This window comes from Alligator sinensis, unplaced genomic scaffold, assembly GCF_000455745.1.
Source record: "Alligator sinensis unplaced genomic scaffold, ASM45574v1 scaffold463_1, whole genome shotgun sequence".
In the NCBI taxonomy this organism is placed as follows: domain Eukaryota; kingdom Metazoa; phylum Chordata; order Crocodylia; family Alligatoridae; genus Alligator; species Alligator sinensis.
In genome coordinates, this window is record NW_005842584.1 from 778,180 (window position 1) to 797,749 (window position 19,570).

Consider the following 19,570-nt stretch of genomic DNA (forward strand, 5'->3'; position numbering starts at 1 on the left):
GAGAGACATGGCCTGGCAGCAGCTGGTGCCTCAAACCTCAGCCAAAGAAAGGGGCAGTTGGGCACAGCAGGACCAGATGTCTAGGTGCATCTGAGCAGTGGCTAATGCAATGCGCAGATCGGTGAGTCAAAGGTGACTGGATCTGCAAGAAGGAAAGCGCTCCAGCCAGGATATCAGGACATCAGGTAGAAGAGACTCCCCACCTGAACCTTGTGAGCATGACTGAGGGAGCTCCTGCAGCTGGAGATCAGTGTGCCAGGCTGGAAGAGGGTCTTGCTGACTCAATCCCAAGGCAGAGAAAATATCATCCCCAAATCATAAGCAAAGGGTCTGCTTGGGAAGGAAACTTCTCATGCCCAATACCTGCCTGGTTCATTTGGAACCAGGGAAGTTACAGAAAACACTCCCTCTCCAAGGTGACACAAGACTGGGGAGAGTCCATGTGAATGGTGCTCTAGAGTTGCATACGCCGCCAGTACGGGGACTGACCTGGACAATAAGTGACTTAAAACAAACAGAGGCAAGAGCCCTGCCAGGTCAACTTACCATGCAGACCCATCCCCTGCACCCCAGGGTGGGGGCAGGTGGCAAAGCAGAGCTTCTGCATCCCAAGGATGCTGGGACTGATCCCCGAGGAGCCCCTTTGATCTCACTTGGCCTGCGGCTGCAGGAACAGGCACAGGCATAAGGCTCAGGGACACGGCAAGTCATTTTAGGGAGATAAAACTCTTGTGTTAAGTCCACCAAGGCATCATCACGGAGCACACGACCTGATGGGGCTTTGTAGCCAAGACATCAGTCCATGCAGGTCCCAAACCTCTCACTGGAACAGCACGGCTGAATGACTGACTGAAAAGGATGGGCAAAATGGGCTCTTACTGTGCTGGAACCCACTGCCCCGACCCCCACCGGATGCCTGAGGAAGCCCCAGGGCTTGCAGTGATGCCCCCAGAGCTACTCCCAGCAACTGGATGTGCTCCTGCAAAAGGCCGGACGTGCGCCAAAGTGCACTGGGTGGCTGGCTACAGTAGAGCAGAGTGATTGTCTTGGATGCCAGAGAGGGGAGCTGGGGCAGCTCAGGGGTTGTGGGGGGGAATATGCTCCTTCCATTCCCCTCTGTAACTGAGTCGTCCCACCCTGTACTAGCCCAGGCTGCCTTGCTGTCTTCATGCTCCTATATGGAGGAAATGCAGTGAGCGGGTCATGTCTGGGCCTTGGGAACAGCAGTACAGGGAAAGGAGGGCCTGTCAGCTCAAGCAGGGCCATAAGCCAGCGTTTGCCACTTGCACCCCTCCGCTTCGATTTCTGCTCCACCCAAGTTAAAACCCAACTGCCTGCAGTGGCCGCAGTGTTTCTGTTCAGGCGGCAGCTAGGGAGTCAACTGAATCCATGGCTCATTAAAATCTACCTGATCCCTTCATTCTACAGGCGTTAACGACCCTCTCTCCTGTTTAATGGTCTTGATGTTCCACTAACCAAGCCAGTCTTTTGTTCTGCAATTCTGCTGTCTGCTGCTTCTGGAAACATAGCTCCTATTTCACAGCTCTGTGGACTGTTTTGACTCATTCCAGTCGTTCCAATGTATTAGTAAAGCTTCTGGTTACTTTTGACCTGGATAAAAATATGTGCTGTGTTATTGGGGAGGGGGGGATACACCCCTGCTTCTCCAAATCCTGGATCCATCCATGCCCAGTCAGGTGGTCTTCAACTGGCCCAGCCCAGCAGGGGCATGGAGGGGGTCTGTGTGAGCTTGTGAGCAGATGGCAGGTGGCCAGGTGCTTGGGCAGGGGCAGGGGCAGGGGCAGGCTCCCCCCGGATCTCCCAATTCAAAGTTCACCCAGGAAACCTCCTTTCTCCTTTGCAGGCAGGAGTTTGACAGTGAACGCAGCCCCGACCTCAACAAGGATGTGTATCTGCAGGACATCCACTGTGTCAGCTCCCTGTGCAAGGCTTACTTCCGGGAGCTGCCTAACCCCCTCCTCACCTACCAGCTCTACGACAAATTTGCGGTGAGCGTGCCAGCCCCTGGGAGTGTGCCATACAGCATTGCCTGGCCGGAGCTGCTGTGTCCACCACAGAGCTACAGGCACTGGGGTGTTGCTGTGACTTTGCAAGGCGGGCAGGTTGCTGGATCCCAAGGCAATCACTGCCTTTGCTGAAGCCAAGAGGCAGAAAGATAAATCTAGCCCCTTTCATAGTAAAAATGGATGGGGTGAGCCAGGGTCTTGCCCTAGGAGGATAGCCTGAGCCCTGCTGGGGTTGCTTTCCAAGCCTAGGACATTCATGGTACACTGTGTGCTAGGGACAGAGACGCTGGGTGATGGGGTTGGGAGAAGGCAGCAGAGAGAGAGCTTCCTTGGCATGCAGCTCAGTGGAGAGACAGAGCTGGGCATTTCTGGGTGCTGCTCACTCCTATCCCAGCCCTGCTCCCAGCAGGAACAACCCAGCATGGCCCCAACCGTGGGAAGGGCTCAGGCCAGAACGTGCATCTGCTCCCACACATCAAAGGTCTTGAACCACCTGTGTCTCCTCTGTGGGGGAAATCAGATCAGAGATGCTCCTGACAAGCTGACCTGGGTCTGGGTTGCTAAGGTCAGCCCATCACGGCCAAGGACCTGCTTTGCCAGAGGGCACTGAAGGGGGCTGGCACCTGTTTCAGGCCCACTCCCTCTTCCAGTTACCGACTCCAGGCTCCCGACCTGGAAAGTGAAAGAGGGGAGAGCCAGAAGTGAAAGAGCTGGTAGGCAGAGACAAGTACAGACAGGGCTTGCTCAGCATTGATGACAGCAATGCGTGAAAGCCCCAGAATCCTCTTGGCTTTACTAACTCCTGGCTTTTACAGATAGATCCAGAGCCTCTCCTCCCAGAACGGCTGTAGATCCCTTCTGTCCAGCAGTTTAATGGTTAATGCACTCACCGGGGATGTGGGAAAGAGGGTTCAAATCCCTCCTTTGGCAGAGGGGATTTGAATCAGCCTCTCCCATGTGCCAGGGAGGTCTTTCCCCTCTTGCAGGAGCCTGGCACACATGCTCCAGAGCCTGGAGTTGGAGGGGCAGGGAAGGAGGCTTGTGCTGCCCCTCTTGACAACACGATGCTCCATCCTGGCACAAGCATGGGCTGTGCCAGGCCTGGGGAGCCTCCAGCAGCAGCATGAGGCACCAGCGCCAGGGCTGCTTCTCCAGGGCTGACTCTGGTCCCACCATTTCTGGCTGCCCTGTGGACTCCCAGCAGGTTCCAAGATCACGTGGAGGGTGGGGGGTTGCAGGCAAACACAGCGAAAGCTGCAGCAGGCTGGGGGTGCTATGGGCAGGTCCGGGCCACAATCACTGCACAGAAGAGCGGGGAGTCTAAGCTCAGAAAGTCCAGCAGGCTTGGGTAGGCCGTGAGGCAGGGGGAGGCCAACAACAAGCAGAAAGACCCAGGCTCCAGGGTCTCAGGCCAGGTACAGATGGGTCAAGAGCATCATGGTGGTCTCAGGCTGTGTCCTGGGCTCACTCGGTGGCTCTGTCCCACCCCAACCCCCAGCTGCACTGTCAGGGGGTGGAGGAGGTGGGCACATGATATGGACAGTCCCAGTTCTGACCCCGCTCTTCTCCCCCATCCCCGGTGCAGGATGCAGTGGCCATTCAGATGGAGGAGGGACGGCTGGTGAAGATCAAGGAGGTTCTTAAGGAGATGCCTTCGCCACACTACAGGTACCCAGCACTGTGCCCAGGTCTGGCCAGGCTGAAGCCAGTGGAGGGTGGCCCCAGCCTTGGGTCAAGGGACAGCTATCTAGTCCAAAGCACTCAGCTCTCCTCTTCCCAGTGTGGGTACATGTCTGGGCTGTGAGGTACTGGTGGGGCATTGATAGCATGTGCTGCCCCTAGTCAGGACCTACAGTGTGCAATGGGGGTACAGCTGGGCCAAGTCACAAACTTGGAGCACCCCCCCACCCCCCATCAGATCCCATATGGGAGGCGTGGCTGCCCCCTGCCAGGATGCCCCGGGGCACCCTAATTCTCTCACGGGCCCTGCCCCAGGGTGACTGGGTAAAGCTGGACAGAGTACCCCCTCAAAAGCTGCTCACAGTGCAAGTCGCAGCCTCAGCAGCGCACGGACATTTGGGCATTGGCCTCCGGGGTGATGTTCAGAACAACTCAGAGCCTTTGGTGGAGTCCCAGGAGGAGTCGGGCTGGCAGGGCCCTGCAGGTTCCCTCTAGTCCCACCCCTGCCTGAGGCAGGGACATCCCTGTCCCAACCATCATAGACATGCCCTTGTCTAACGCATTCCTAAAACTACACAATCAGTGCTGTCACACAGTCACGAGGCCCGTTGTCTACAGACACCAAGAACCTCCTCACCTGCCGTAGGTAACACAAGGGGAACCACAACAGCCAGTGTCTTGTCCAACAGAACAAGGAGCAATTGTCTCCACTTGCAGCAAGGGAAGCTCAGGTTAGATATTAGGAAAACTTTCTCACAAGGAGGGTAGTAAAACACTGGAACAGGTTACCCAGAGAGAGGGTGTAGCCTTCATTCTTGGAGGTTTTTAAGACCCAGCTAGACAAAACTTTAGCTGAAATGATCTAGTTGGGGTTGGTCTGGCTTTGAGCAGGGGGTTGGATTAGATGTGACCTCCTGAGGTCTCTTCCGACCCTCATTTTTCTAGGATTCTAGGATTCTTGTTGCTGCAAAGTGTGTTTGATCAAGAGGTCCCAGGTAGAGACTGTGCCCCTGCTATAGAAGAAGGCAACCCCTCTCTCCCCCCAACCTGTACCAATCTGACCAGGGGGAAAATTCCTTCTTGGGACTTTGAAAAGGGGGGTGCAGATGTCAAGGTGTGCCATCATCACGTATAGCACAACACATTTTTCTCCAGTTAAAAAAAAACCTAGAAGCTTTACTAATAGGCTAGGGGGCTGGCGTTGTGTCGGCTTCAGATCTAAGCAAAAACAAACATAACTGTTGGGATGGGCACTAATTTGCTAGATCATATATTAAGTTAAAAAAAACCCACAACAAACGAGGCCAAAAATAGTCAAAAGATATTGTCATTAGTCCTGTACTCATTATAGTTAAGTGTATGTCTCATTCTCACCTTCTTGAGCGTCTTACCAGTGCCTCCAATACTTCACTGTCAGTCGTTTCTGAGTTAATCTGACCACAGCTGAGTTAAGGGTTTTAGCTAAAGCTAAAAACAGTCTATGGGGTTCTGAAATAGAAGAGAGACATGTCCAGGACTGGCTGACAGACAGCAGAATTACAGAAGAAAGGATAGCTTGAATAGTGGAACATCAAAACCACTACAAAGGAGAGAGGGTCTTTAAGACCTGTGGAGTGGAGAGATTAGCAGGAATCATGGAGATGACAATGAGCCATGAAGTCAGGTGACTCTCTCAGCACTGCCTGAATAGAAATGCCGCTGCTCTCCCAGGCAGTTGGTTTTAAAGTTTGGGTGGAGCAGGGATCAAAGCGGGGTGCAATTGCACCACTGCACCCCCTGGATCTGCCCCTGGCCACAGTCATGTCAAGGAGGAAGCCACCCAATCCACCCTCCAGCTCAGCCATCCACCACCCTCTGGGTCCCCTCCTAGCCCAATGCTGGCTGTTTTCTGTACAGTGAAGGGTCACGGGAACTGTGCACCCAGGTTTGTCCTACAGCTCACGTACCCCACCTCCTGCTTCTGTGGTATCTCTCTCCCCACCAGCATGGAGTTGGCAGCCGGACATGGCAGGAGGTGTCCTGACAGCCGGGGGTGGGGACAGGGCCTCAACCTCCCCAGGTCTGCAGGTACCTGTGGGCAGCGGTCTCTAGGGATGCAATCTGCATAGCATTGGCCTCTGCGCCTTGCAGCGCTGGGCACTGTGCAGAGGCAAGAAGGAGCCTGTGCTGTCAGAAGCTGCAGCTCCCTCAAAAGTCCCTGGCCTGGAGCCAAAAGTCCCAGTTGAAGGGGAACTTCCACACACAGCCACAGAGCAACGTCAGTATTGCGGGAACCAGGCGCGGGATTCCCAGGGGCACCGAGGCCAAGAAGTTTACCCCGGAGACAGAGGCCGTGGTGGGGGACGTGGGTCGGACCTGACCAGGCAGGGCCCTGTGGCCCCCTCCCAGCCCAGTGTGGCTCCCTGAATGTCCCTGGTGCCTTCATACACTCCCCCCATCTCCTGCAGGACCCTGGAGTTTCTGATGAAGCACCTGGTCCACATGGCCTCCTTCAGTGCCCAGACCAACATGCACGCCAGGAACCTGGCCATCGTCTGGGCCCCCAACCTGCTCAGGTGAGAGAGGTTCACTTGGCTGGGATGAACAATGGGGGCATCTGCAGGCCAGTGGGGGCATTTCCCATGGTGGTGGGTGGTGAAGGGACCTTGGCAGTGGGGACGGGCTGGCTGGGTGCCCATGGGTGCTGTGTCCTGCTTAAGGAGACTGATAACTGGGGAATGGGTGCAGATGGGGGACCAGGGAGGTGAGGTGGGGACGGGGAAGGACAGAGGGCAAGAGCAGTGGGCAGGGCAAACTGTGCTTATCCAAACCAGCCCAACCCTGAGCAGTGGGACACTTGTTCCTGATTCTCTCTGAATCCCCCTGTCCCCATGCTGCTGTCTCTGGCTCTGGGGACCCCTGCACCAGACCTGGGTGCAATGCCCCAATCTCCTGGCCTTGCTTAGCTTGTGGGTGCCAGGCAGTGGCTGTGTCCAGCCAGCCTGGAGCAGCCAGGCCTTCCTGCAGCTGCCCTGCCCTCCCTGCCACCTGTCCCTGTTCCCACCAGGTCCAAGGACATCGAGGCCTCTGGGTTCAATGGCACAGCTGCCTTCATGGAGGTGCGGGTCCAATCCATCGTGGTGGAGTTCATCCTTACCCATGTGGAGCAGCTCTTTGGAGACGCCCCCCTCTGCAGTGAGTCCTGCCAGGCCTGGTCCCTTGCCTGGGTGCTGAGCCCATGGAGTGCCCAGCCCAGGTCCCTGTACACCTGGGTATGATGCCAGGCCATCTCAGAGGGCATAGCCCCAGCGCTCCTGGCCGAGGCATCGTGCCATCACCTAGCGGCAGGACCCCATCCTCCCCTTGGTCCTGGTCAAAGGAGAGGACCACAGCAGGTCCCTCCTGGTCTTAGCAGAGAAGATTCCCTGAATAGGGTAGAGGGGGGCTGAAGGCTGAGCCCGTGCAGCCTGACAGAGAGAAGTGGCCTGGGCTGGGCTGAGTTGGGATCCTAGTGGAGCCAGCAGCTCAGGGGTGCTGCATCCAGGCCTAGCACCAAACATCACAGCTCCTGTGATACACAAATGCCCAGCCAGGCATGGGCAGAGGGTATGGCCCATGCACAAACACCCTTCATGCTGGCCCTAGCCAGCTGAGGGGTACCAAGAGCATTGGCTGGTGGGTTCGGGCCTGCCATGAGCTGTGGCTGCTGTGGCTGTCCATGAACCAGTTGCAGCCATGGGCTCACAGAGGCAGAGGCTCCCATGTGAGGCTCTGAAAGTCCCTGGGTGCTGATGATCCACCCGGGTGTGGGTGCTGGAAGAGAACAGCCCCCAGGTGCAGGGGATGAAGGTAGCCCGCCATGGGCTGTGTGGGACACCTTTCCAGGATGTCACTGGGCTGAGGAGCAGTGCTTGTGTGCCAGCAGTGACCTAGGTGCTGAGCTTGGAGGGGAGGGAAGCCTTCTCTGCAGGGACAAGTGGTGGAAGAAGAGGCCTTGGGGCCCAGAGAGAGAGAGATCCAAAGGGCAGCACTGATTTCTCCAGGGCTGGGGCTGGACTCTACTCTCCTCTGGCCAGTGGGGACCATGCCCCCCCAGGACCACCCCTTGTCTCCTGCAGCAGAGAGGGGCTGGACAGCTGCTTTTGCTGAGTGGGAGGTGGGTGCTGGCTCTGCCTGCCGGCTCCAGCCAGGTCTGGGGGAGCCCCAGGTCCCCAGTGGTGGTCGCTAGCACAAAGGTCTCATTAATCCAGCACTGAGACATTCTGCCCCATCTTTTCCCCTGCAGGAAACGACCGCAACAGCCTCAGGAAGTCCCTGCTCCTATCAGGTCCCCTTCCTGATGGCCAGAGCTTCCCCTACAATATGCCCACCACCCTGCACCCGGGGGACGGCCCCCCACAGATGCGCCCCTACCACACTATCATCGAGCTTAACGAGCACAAGTACGTACCCTTGCACCCACCTCCCCACTCTCCATTGAGGCCTCCCCAGCCACCTGGCTCCTGCCCACAGACATGGGTGCCCCAGACTCCATCCCAGACCTGCCTCCACAGAAGAGGAGTAGCGCAGGTGCTAGAGCCAGGCATGGCACCAGAGGCCCTCTGCTTCTGCAGACAGTCTGTGCCCTTGCCCCAGGTTCCCCAGGGCTGTGATGGCTTCCCTGGTCCAGCCTGGGGCAACCTCGCCACAGGCTGGCCCCTTGAATAGAGCCAGGGCTGGGGCCTGCTGGGCCAGTGACGGGGACCTGCCCAGAGAGCTCACACATGCGTGGGATTGGCAAGGTGCTCAGGAGGCCAGTGAGTCCAGCCCCCTGCTCCAGGCAGGTCTAGCCCAGGCAAGTGTCTCTCTACCCTGTGTTTCCATGGTGGGGATTCCTTGACCTCCCCAGGGCTCTGCTCCAGGCCTGGCCAGCTGCAGGGGTAGATGGTTCATCTTTATTTAAACCTCGCTTGGTGAAAGGTCAGCACATTGCCTCTTGTCCAGGCGCCATCCTTTTTATAACCACCCTCCAGGGATGGAAAGGCTGTCATTAAAACCTCCCTCAGTTGTACAGCCATGGAAAAGTTGGGCTGGCGTTGGCAGGGCCGCCATCCCGCTGCTCCACCCAAGGCAGGTGAGAGTGCACTCAGGGTTTTGGAGCATTGGACCATTTGTGTTAGGGTTGGACCAGGGGTGTCAAACTTAGGGCCAGCAAAACTGTGTCATGGGGCCCAGAGGTGCCAGTGAGCAGGGGGAAGGGCCGTCTGGCAAAATCCAGGGGGCGGAGCTGTTGGAGTGGGTTGTGTTGGTGGTGCGGGCATGTGATGGCTGTGTTAAGTCCCGTGGCTACTGCCACTGTTCTCCCATCCCTCACTGCATCTGGGTCTGGGTGAGCTGGACCCCACCCCCCAGGTTAGACCAACACATGTCTGGGCTGGTTCACACAGAGCGGCTCCTGCCTTTCGCAGGAGCTGGACTAGAGTTGGCTGCCTGAGGGCCTTGCCAACCCGGCCCAGCTGTGATGTGGTTCTGCGACAAGTTCCCAGGCCACTGTGACATATCCCTGCCTATGGGGTGCAGCAGACCTCACACGTCTGCAAGCCCATGCACAGCCACGCACAGAACAGTGCCCACATGAGCTGTTCTGGTGCACAGCGCTACACAGAGTGCAATGCTGCATGGGCACATGCACATGTGCACACACACAGTCCAGGATAGCCCTTCTGACTTATCCCTGTGCCCTGTGGTGGTGGTGTCTGGCCAAGCTAGAAAGGCATGGGCCTGCCAGGCAGGGACTTTCTAAACTCTCTGATTCTCCTTAGAAGAAAAGGCTCCTTGAAGGCCAAGAAATGGAGGTCAATCTTCAACCTGGGCAGATCCAGCAATGACTCCAAGCGCAAGATGACCAAAGCAGAGGATAAAGGTGCAGGGATGGGACCAGAGGGAGGGGAGCAGAGAGCAAGTGCTCTTGGCAGCATCCCTGCCCTTCTCCCTGTTTGCCACATGTTTTATGGGCAGCTTCAGGCTTTCTGTTAGGCCCTCTGACCTTTGCCATCATGGGCACAGCTGGTCAGGGCTCAGTGTCTCCATATCAGAGCCTCCCACTGCTCAGATCAGTGCAAGGAGTTGAAATGTAGGCACTTTCCCAGACATAGTGGACATGAAGTGCCCATTCTGATGTAGCAGGACTCTGGGAGGGGAGAGGAGAGCTGGAGGGCTTTGCTGTGACATACACGGCGTGCCCCATCAGGCCACACTGTCCTGCACAGTATTGCACCACCCCATGCTAGACCATCTCATACCACCCCAGGTCGTCCCATGCTGTACAGTTCAGTTTGTTTCTTGTTCCACCAGAGCATGTTGCTCTCTCTGTGTCCGTGTTTCCCAGAGGAAACAGTTCTGCTGGGGAATCTTGGATCCCTTGGGATCATGACTGTCACCAGTAGAGGCAGAACAAGTCCTTGTGCAAACTGCAACTAGGCAAATTGTGCACCCAGCCCTGGGGATCCGGTACCCGAACTCCAGGCCTTTTGATTACACCCCCAGGGGTATAAAGGAGCTGTAGCCAAATGTAGATGTAATCCATGGGCACTGACCACTTGGGCAGGAAACCTCCTTAGGGTTGGCCACCACAGAGAAATGGAGCTATGTTACTCATTCACCCTGATGTCCGTGCCAACAGCATGCCCTGGGGGCATGGGGCTCTGCTGGGAGGAAGAGGTGGCGGTCTCATTCCTCCTGGTCTTGCAGTCCCCACATCCAATGAGTTTGTGCACAGACTCCTCCAGTTCCACCTTATGGGGACTTAGGTTTCCAGGGGCTCCTGTCACACATCTTGGTTGGAAACCCCCTCCTACTCCCCAGCCTGCATTGACTCCTGGCCAGGTGAGACTCATCTGCCAGGTCAGACCCATTTCTTCTTGTACCCACCTTGTCCTTCACTTTCTAGGCTCTTTCACCTCCTGGTGTTTTAGCTCCAGCCCAGAGGTATGAAAGGGTTTGGGCTGCAGCTGGCATGCCCACCTTGGGGCTGCTGCCCAGGCCAGCAGTCAGGCCAAGCCCAGGAAGAGGTGAATCTAACTCCTCACCCAGTATGTGCAGCAAGGAGCAGGCCCCAACCAGCTGCCCCTCCCATCATGGCCCCTTTCCCTCCCTCTGAGCAGCTGGAGAGGTTCCTGCCTGTGCCTGGCCCCTTGGGCAGCAGCCAGACCATGCTGGTACCCAGCTAGCACATGGTCATGGGAACCTGCTCAGCAGCACTCAGGGAAGAACTTGCCCTCCTGGCCACTGTACCTAACAGAGCATCTCCTCTAGCCCCCAGCAGTATGGGGGCTAAGACACATCTCCAGCACTCAGGAGTACAGGAGCTAGGACACACATCTCCTGCAGCCCCCAGCAGTACAGGGGCTTGGACACACATCTCCAGACCCCAGAAGTACAGGGGCTGGGACATACAACTCCAACCCTCAGCAGTATGGGGACTAGGGGACACAGTTCTGATTCCCTCCACTTGGGAATGGATGAAACCTGCTCCCTCGCCAGCTTCCTATAGTTTGGTGGTCTCCCAGTCCCCCAGGCCTTGCCCTAGACTCAGATGAAAGGGAAGGAAGAATTTGATTCTTCCACCTCAATCCACACCCTGGCAGCAGTGACCAGCGACCCCATCTGACAGCGACACACAGGGAATTGCAGGAAGGCCTCAGAGCCATCCGGAGGCCTGTGTGTCCAAAGCCATCATGACCATTGGTGTGGCTTGGCCCCACGGTGGAGCAGGCTCAGCGTGGTCAATGCCAAAGGTCCGGCCTTAAATCCTGAGCCCTTAAACCCAGCCTATTAGGCACAGACTCTGGCTGGGCTGTGAGCACTTCTGGGGCTGGGGTTTGGCCTTTCTTCCATGTGCTGCAGGAGCTAGAGCTGCCTGGGCAGTGCCGAACACTGTGACATCGTGGTAGGACCACTCAACCTGGTGATGCCATCTCAGCGGAGCAGCTCCCTGGGCCCGTGCCACTACCCTGGGGGCCTCGTCACTCCTGCCTTGTGCTCAATTTGTGGGGTTTTGTTTTGCAGACGATAAGTCTGGCAAGGTGTGCCTGCGACCAGCGAAGAGCATGGATTCCCTTAGCTCCGTGCCCTGCGCCAACGAGGGTAGGTGGACAGCTTGGGGAAGACATGCCATTTGCAGAGTCTTTCCCATGGGCAGGGGCCAGGGTCATTTGTGCAGCACCTCTCCTCGCTCCCCAGGGATTAGGGATGCCCCTGCCCGAGCCTAGCCTGGGTAGAGCGGAGGATCCAGCTGCTGCTGTGAGTGCCTACAAACCCTCTGGCTTCACCCAGGTGCAAGCCCCAGGCATGGCCATGCTGGAGCGTCTGGCTGGCTGCTAGCTGAGTGAACAAACCCCTGCCCAAGTCCCCCCCTCCTCACACGCCTCAAACACATCCTGCCTAGGCAGCGATAGGAGGCAGCACCCCTCCACCAGATCCATGACTGTACTTCTCTCTCTTATGGGGCAGCCTGGCTTGGCTTTTCATATGGCAGCTCTCTGGACGATGAGGCGGGGCAGCCGCACTCTCTACTGGGTCTCTTGCCTCCTTCCTTGGGGTTCTAGGGCTGTGGAGAGGGGCTAGGACTGGGTCCTGACCGTCTCCTGTTTTGGGTTCAGATGACACCCGGCTGGGCAGGAAGCGGTCACAGAAGCAGCCCCCCCAGCGCCGGGAGAGCTTTGACAGCCCGTCATCGCGGGAAGACAGCTTCTTGGAGTCGGAGGAGTTCCCCGAGGAGAGGCTCAAAGGCGAGGAGGGGCAGAAGATGGTGGAGTCCGAGGGGGAGGCCACAGCCAAGTCAGAGCCCACGACGCCCAAGCCGGGGCGGGCCTCGCTGGTGGGCCGCTCCCCAAAGGCCACGCGGAACCGGGCGGAGAAGTGCGCTGGGGTCCACATCTCCGGTCCCTTCTCCGTCACCGTGCCCTTCCACATCACCTCCAACCTCTCCCTGTCCCGGCTGACCCGGGGGCTGGAGTGCCCTGCCCTGAGCTACTGCAAGGAAGCCTCTGAGAGCCCTGCGGTGCCCGAGGGGGGAGCCAGCAAGAAGCAGGCTGCTGAAGCAGGGCCAGCAGCTGAGAGTGCCTGCAGCACAGAGGATGCCCTGGGTAAGTGGGTAGCATGGCCTGGGCCATGGTGCGGGCGTCATTCGTGCTACATTGGTGGGCACTACCCTGAGTGGGGGCGGTCTGTAGCACTCCCACAACACTGCAGCCAGGTGCACAGCCCTGCCTCTCCTCCCACCACACCCAAGAGCAGGGCAGGGAGGGCAGGGCACCCCCAGGGCTGTTTCACTGCCGTGGCTGGTGGTAGCAGACCTCCTGCCAGCTGCCACAGCGCAAACAGTGGCCCTCTCTGCTCATGTACCTCCTGGACCCCTGCCAGTGAGCAGTCAAGTGTGTGCTGCCTGTTCACTGGCTGCGTGGTCAGGCAGTGCACCCCTTTCAGCTTGTCCTGGGGCCCATTGCTCTCCCCTGCCCGAAGCAGGTGGAAGTGACCTGTTCCCTGCAACAAGGGGCTGCCCAGACCATGGAGGCACAGGATGGGATTCGCCTTAACTGGCAGTTATAGAGGAGGGCATGGCCTCTCCCTGGGATCTTTTGGTCATCTATTAACAACCCTTTAGAGAAGCAGAAGGTTGGCTCCCATGGTTCAACTGCTTTCCCTGGGGCAGTTTCGGGTGTGATGTCTTGTGTGGTGTCAGGATTGACAGCACTTTTATTTAGAGTTTAGATTGGGGTTTGTCTGGGATGGTTTGGACAGGGCTGATCCTGCCTCAGGCAGGGGTTGGACTAGGTCCCTTCCACCTCACTGCTCTGGGATTTATGATAATAAGCAGAAAGGGAAGGAAAGTAGGCTAAGCTGTCAAGTGAGAGACCCTGGCCTTGCAAAGATCCCTGGCTCGCCACCCCCACTCCTCCCTCCAATGCAACAGCCAGCAATGGGGGACTGTCTCACTCATGCATTCATCTAAAATTAATTTTTGATATTCTCAACACCAGGGAGCTTCAGCAATGTCAGCAACAGCTGCTGCAGCTGGGTTGAAAGGCAACAGACCCCCAACCCCCCAGCAGGTGAGACACCCCTTCTGCCATGCATGGCCTGTGGGAGCGGGGAGTGGGAGCAGTGGCCTTGGGGTAGGACCTAGCTGGGAGTGCTGCAGAGGCAGGACACGGCAGTTGTGAGCTCCTTGGTGGCATGCGGCTCTGTTGCTGGCTCTGCTGCCTTGTGGTGCCCCTGATTGTGCCCCAGCCCTGTGCAAGGTTCTTGAAGGGGGATTCTGGCCTGGGGACAGGGCCCTGCTCCTACCTTGCCTGTGGCTGGACTTTGCCCATGGGACGTGCCCCTCCCCACCCTATTACCCTGCAGTGGCTGGAAGCAAAGCACTGGCTGCGAGACATTCCCCTCGCCTTTTCTTGCTCACCGCCCTCTGCATTTGCCTTCAAAGCAGGAACCACGGCGGAAGGCCCCGATACGGAGGAGACCCGCATCTCCTTGGAGCTACGGGATTCCTTCTCATTCCTGGACAGCCAGGACGCTTGGCAGGATGATGGGGCTGAAGGCGACCCGCTACCAAGGAGCCGCCTGGGAGAGACTGGCCCCAGTCTGGCTAGGGGGATGATGGACGGTTTCTCAGCGATGGATGAGGACATGGAGAGCGGGTTCATGAATGTACGTTCTCGGCAGCGCTGAAACCCAGATGCTGATTTTTATCCTTGGCATCTGCTTGGATACAGTGACAGACAGACAGATAGAGGGGCTGTGTGGGGTTAAGCAGACAGGGAGGGAAGGAGTCAGCTTGATAGGTTGAGTGCATGGGGATGGATGGGTAAATGGATGGATGAAGGGAGGGAGGGTTAAACAGACACACACATACACATTTACTGTGGACGACATATGTGGGGTGAACTCCCCCAGGCCAGCTCAGCAAACCAAGCTCACTCAAGCAATTGGGCTCAGGCCCCCCATGCCAGCGAGGGATTTCACTGATATTGCTCCAGTCCCCAGGGTCTGCATTGTCCGTCCCCGCCGAGCAGCTCAGCCATGCTGCTGGCAGGTCCCATGGGGGAGTGAGTGAAAGAGCTGTGGGTCCCTGGCTGGCAGTGCCCAGCTCCTGGCCCCCAGGTAAACCCAGGCTCACAGCAGAGTCTCATGCCCCGGGTCCCCTTCCACATACCCTCAGCTGCCCAGGGAGCCTGGCTGCCACCATGGAGGAATTAACTCTCTGCCTGCTTTCCCCTGCCAGCCAGAGGAGTTTTCGGTGGAGCCACCCCCGAACTACTTCTCCATTGAGGAATGCATGAACGAGGAGGTGTACTACATGGCCTACAGCAGCTCAGAAAGCGAGGACCTCTACCGTGAGACAGACTCCGAGGACGCCTTCATGAGTGCCCATGATGACCTGAGTCCCTTAGCCAGTGAGCTGGAGAACCTCCGGGAGCCTGGTGGAGACCCAGCTCCGGGCACAGCTCTCCTGCAGAAGGGGCTGGAAGGAGACGCAACTCCAGAGCCCCTCTGCCAACAGCCCGTGAGCCTGGTGGAAGAAGCAGCTTCTGCTGGAGCCCCAAGTGGCTCCTCGTCCTCTGGCGAAGATGGCACAGCAGAGGCGCCTCTGCCAGGCAGCTTAGCCAAGCTGTGTCTGAGAGAGGAGGCCTCAGGGGACCCCTGTGTCCATCTGCAGCAGCCAGAGCTCAGTGCAGGCACCCCCCAAGAAGGCATGAAGGAGTGGGATGAAGAAGACCTGCTCCTTGAAAGTGACTGTTCTTTGCCCAGCGAAGGGCCAGGCTCACCTTGGGCTGAGGCCACCGCTGGCAGTGTCCCCTTAGCAAGGTGCGAGGGCATCTGGGAACAAAAGAGCAGAACAGGCTCCGAAGGAAAGGAACAGGGCTGGGGCCCAGTGGGTGCTGAGCCAATCCCACAGGTTTCTGGCGCATCTGTCCAGGAGGGCTCTGGTCACGCCAGAGAGAGGGAAGTGAGTGCTGGTCCCTCAGCAACATCCACTGGGCAGCTGCAGAGTGGGAAGGGCTGGGCTCAGCCTCACACTGGGGCTGCTCCAGCTGCCACACAGGGAACAGGTTTCACAGCTGGCCCTGACCCCTGGCCGGACACAGGCCCAGAGGCTGCCATGGCCCCTGCTCCCGAAGAGGGTCCTGACACAGCCCTTGTCCTTACTATGCACAGCTTTGAGAGCGCCACGGACCTTGTGGCTGAGAACGGCCATGAGACTCATCCCTTCTTTGAGAATCTCCCTGAAACCACTCTGTCTCCTGAGGACTCCCCCAGGGTCACCCCCTCACTGGGGTGCAGCTCTGCTGGTGCCCCGCAGGGACCTGAGCATCCCATGCCAGCAGCCCCCCTTGCAGCAGAACCCGGCTTACACATGGGGCTGCGCCCCGATGGCAGCGTCCTCATGAGGCTGACGGCCAGCACCATCCGTGTCCAGCAGGTGAAGTCTGTCCCGGTGGTGCCGCCCAAGCCCCAATTCGCCAAGATCCCTCCTGCCCTGAAGCCCAAGGTCCCACCAGGGGAATTTTCGACCTGGCCCCAGCCGACTATGCCGGAGAAGGGTGGGGAGCACTGGAGGGCCCCACCGCAGAGGCAGTCGCACCCCGTCAGCCTGGACACAAGTGGCGGGGGCCTGGGGGCCACAGATTTCAGCAAGGAATCATCCTTCCAGAAGCCGTCCAAGCTGGAGAAGCGCCACAGCAGCGCTGACAGCCCTGACCCGATCTCGGATGCCCTGCTCAGGCAGCGGCGAGCCAGCTGGCGGAGCGGCACCAGCATGTCCTTCGATGAGGCCGTGGCCCTGGCCAAGGAGAGGCACCTGGCCCAGGGCCCTGGGCAGAGGATCCAGACCTACTGCGGGGAGAACGTCCAAGAGGCGCCCAGCCCCACCAAACCAGAGAAGCTGTCCCCCATTCCCAAGCCGGCTCTGAGGGCCCTGGGACAGCGTCCCCTGCACACACTCAGCTGCACAGGGACCCCACTCTCCCCCGACAGCTCGGCTGTAGGAAAGCACCCATTCCAGGTCACCGGGCTCGACCCTGCCTGTGAATCCCGACCGCCGCTGAGCCCAGAACCAGCACCCTTTGCTCACGATCTTCCTCCCAGGAACAGGTTGAGCCTGCCCAGGCTGGGCCTGCGGCCTGTTGATGGGGAGGAGCCCACCGGCGCCATGCCCCAACAACGGCGGTCCCTGGCTCTGGAGGTCCGAGGCAGCCATGAGGCAACAGATTTCTGAGCATGTGGAGGGACCTGCACTGGCCGGTGGGCGGGCGACAGTGCTGGCACCCCAGCCCTCACTCACTGCCCTCTCAGCATCTGGGAAATGGCGTGTTTTGTCCATGGTGTGTGCTGCAGGAGAGGATCTCACCATCTGTACTAGCCTGGCTGCACTGCAGGGTTCACACGAGCCCCAACCAGCCCATGCTGGTACCCTCAGACACTTGGGCTTAACAAACTGCTCCTCCCTTTCTCCTCCATCAGGCTGAGATCCCCCTGCTTCACAGAGAAGTCCCCCAGCCTGTTTGGCCAGGGCACGAGCCAGCCCACTTGCAACGCGCTCTGAACTACTGAGCTAAAGGCTCTTGGCGCCACATCAGGGCAGGCTTTGCTATGAGTAACGTGCGGTTGCATTCTCAGGAGTGCCAAGTCTCCGCGCAGAAGCTGATGGGCGCTGCGGGGACTCTGCTCCGCAAGCGCTCTGAAGAGCGACAGCAGGTTGTCTGCAAATCCACAGGGTGCACTGTGGTGCGACCCACAGCAACCAGCCCCGCAGTCACAGTTGCTCAGGCCACCCAGACCTTGCAGCCATCTCCTCTCTTGCTTATAGGAAATTTGCTGGACGAGAAACAGCTCCCCTGATGGAGAACTCAGCTCCAAGACTTCCCCAGCGCCCACTCTGCCTGTTACCTCTTAGCTGCAGGCCGGGCCACAGGTTACTGCCCCCTCCATCCTCACAGCACATCCCGACCCCACCAGCAGGCACTCAGCATGGTGAATATTTGTTTGGGGGATCCAAGTGGAGGTGCTGAGATCGAGGCCTGGGAGACGGTGCCTGTTTCAAAGAATCCCCTGGCTCTGCTCCGCTGCCATCCTCACGGGCTCCAGTCTTGCCAAAAAGGCCAAGGAAGGAATGAGCCCAAGACAGACTCTGATGGGAAAGCACTGGGCTGGAAGGGAGGTGGGGTGGGCTGGAGGGGTGCACAGGCCTTGCCTACTGCTGGCCTCCTCAAACTAAAAGGGGCAGCAAGGGTTTGTTGCACAAACGGCTAGTTTCGTGCCCCTGGAGGCTTGTCCAATCCACCCCTAGGAGAGAGTCACACACAGGCTGGGTTCAATTTCAGATTTATTGTTTGCAAACAAGTTCAACAAGGGAGCTTAATTTACTCAAATCCGTGTCGACCCCAAACAGAGTCTGGGGTTCCTTTTTATAGCTAACATAAACAAAAGATTCTAACGTGTCGCGTAATTATTGGCAGCCCAAGTATTACGTCTTGCAACATATGTCTAGCAGTTACATGTTCTATGATGGTTTACATACATGTCTCATTTACATCTTAAATCTCCTCCCTGGGGCCGTCCTTAAGTCCATTTCGGTCATTCTTTGGTCAGGGTTTGAGTTCTTTACATCCGCATCTTTCCCTGTGCCTCTTCTCTTATCTCTCGTAAGGAGTTATTTATTGCATCTGTTCTTGGCTATGTCTGTAGAAGTCTAGTGCTACTCGTAAATCTATCATTGGCCTACATACCTTAGCAGAAGCAAGTGTGATAATATGCAGAAGCAATTATGTAGTGAAACTAAACAGTTCTCAGCTGTGAAGCCTTTGTGTAGGGAGATGAGACATTTTTTTACCACACAGCTGCTACACAAACGTTATTGCAAAATCATAATGACTAGATTATAACATATTTTTACCACAATTCCCCCCTCAAGATGCTTTCTAACTCTAATCTTAATAATTTTCAGCTATGGCTAACTTCTGATAATGCACAAACATCTCTTGGTTGACGACTGACTGTGCTGTTCGTGTCACAAGAGCCATGATGCAGGGTATAATACAGGGAAGCAAACAAAGTATTAATATTAGCAGACAAAAGATTAAGAACGCTCCCCTTAACCATCCAAAATTAGGGAGCCAGGATGTAAACCAATCAAAATTCCACCCGTTTTATGTTTGGACTGGGACATGTGTTATCTCCTGTATTTTATCCGCTAAGGCCTTTATCAATTCACCATTAGTGTTGATATTGACACAACAGTTTGACAAGTTTAGCTTTTTATACACCCCTCCTTCACTTGCAGGTAAATAATCAAGAGCTAAGCGATTTTGCAGTTGTACTGAGCCTTATTGAGGGTTGCAAGCTCGTTTTGAGAACAAGTACAACAGGTGGACATAACCTTTGGGTTTGATATATCTAAAAGGGACAAGAGTTCCAACAAATAGATTAGGGTTCACATCTTTGCAAGCGTAACTTTAAATTTTCAGCAGGTTTACTTTTTCACGTGTTGGCTTTTTGTTCCCGGGTGTTATCAGCTTTCGGAGTGACCACACCCTGGGAGTTGGTGTCCTCCTGATGAAAAAGCTTCACTCTCGAGCAATGGGTCCACTTATCGCTGTTTGATAAGCGAACAGCTGTGTGTGTAGTCAGCAGCACCTGGTAGGGTCCCTCCCACCTTTCTGTGAGGGGATTCTTTCTCCACTTCTGTACCAGGACCTGGTCACCCGGTTTAAAGTTGTGGATCGGTGTGTCAAGCGGGAGGCTCTGGAAGGGTGCAGCAAACCTGTGTAGGGAAGACAAAACAGACTGCAAGGCGATAACGTGTTCCCAAATTTCAGATTTCCCCAAATCTACAGTAATCTGTT

General features: G+C 57.0%; 1 protein-coding gene across 3 annotated transcripts in view; it reads left to right on the forward strand.

Annotated features, from left to right (window-relative positions):
• The window catches only part of ARHGAP30 (Rho GTPase activating protein 30), a 28,464-nt gene extending 10,390 nt beyond the window's left edge, over positions 1-18,074 (forward strand). The window contains exons 3-13 of one of the 3 annotated variants that reach the window (XM_025214487.1): positions 1,865-2,009; positions 3,613-3,695; positions 6,155-6,262; positions 6,754-6,881; positions 7,972-8,128; positions 9,488-9,588; positions 11,733-11,810; positions 12,326-12,811; positions 13,706-13,777; positions 14,152-14,375; positions 14,950-18,074. In XM_025214487.1, the coding sequence (XP_025070272.1) occupies positions 1,865-2,009; positions 3,613-3,695; positions 6,155-6,262; positions 6,754-6,881; positions 7,972-8,128; positions 9,488-9,588; positions 11,733-11,810; positions 12,326-12,811; positions 13,706-13,777; positions 14,152-14,375; positions 14,950-16,944 (3,577 nt within the window). In that variant the 3' untranslated portion in view covers positions 16,945-18,074. The remainder of the gene's footprint in view (positions 1-1,864; positions 2,010-3,612; positions 3,696-6,154; positions 6,263-6,753; positions 6,882-7,971; positions 8,129-9,487; positions 9,589-11,732; positions 11,811-12,325; positions 12,812-13,705; positions 13,778-14,151; positions 14,376-14,949) is intronic. The other 2 variants (XM_014524229.2, XM_025214488.1) reach the window with 2 other exon arrangements.
• The last annotated feature ends 1,496 nt before the right edge of the window (positions 18,075-19,570 follow it).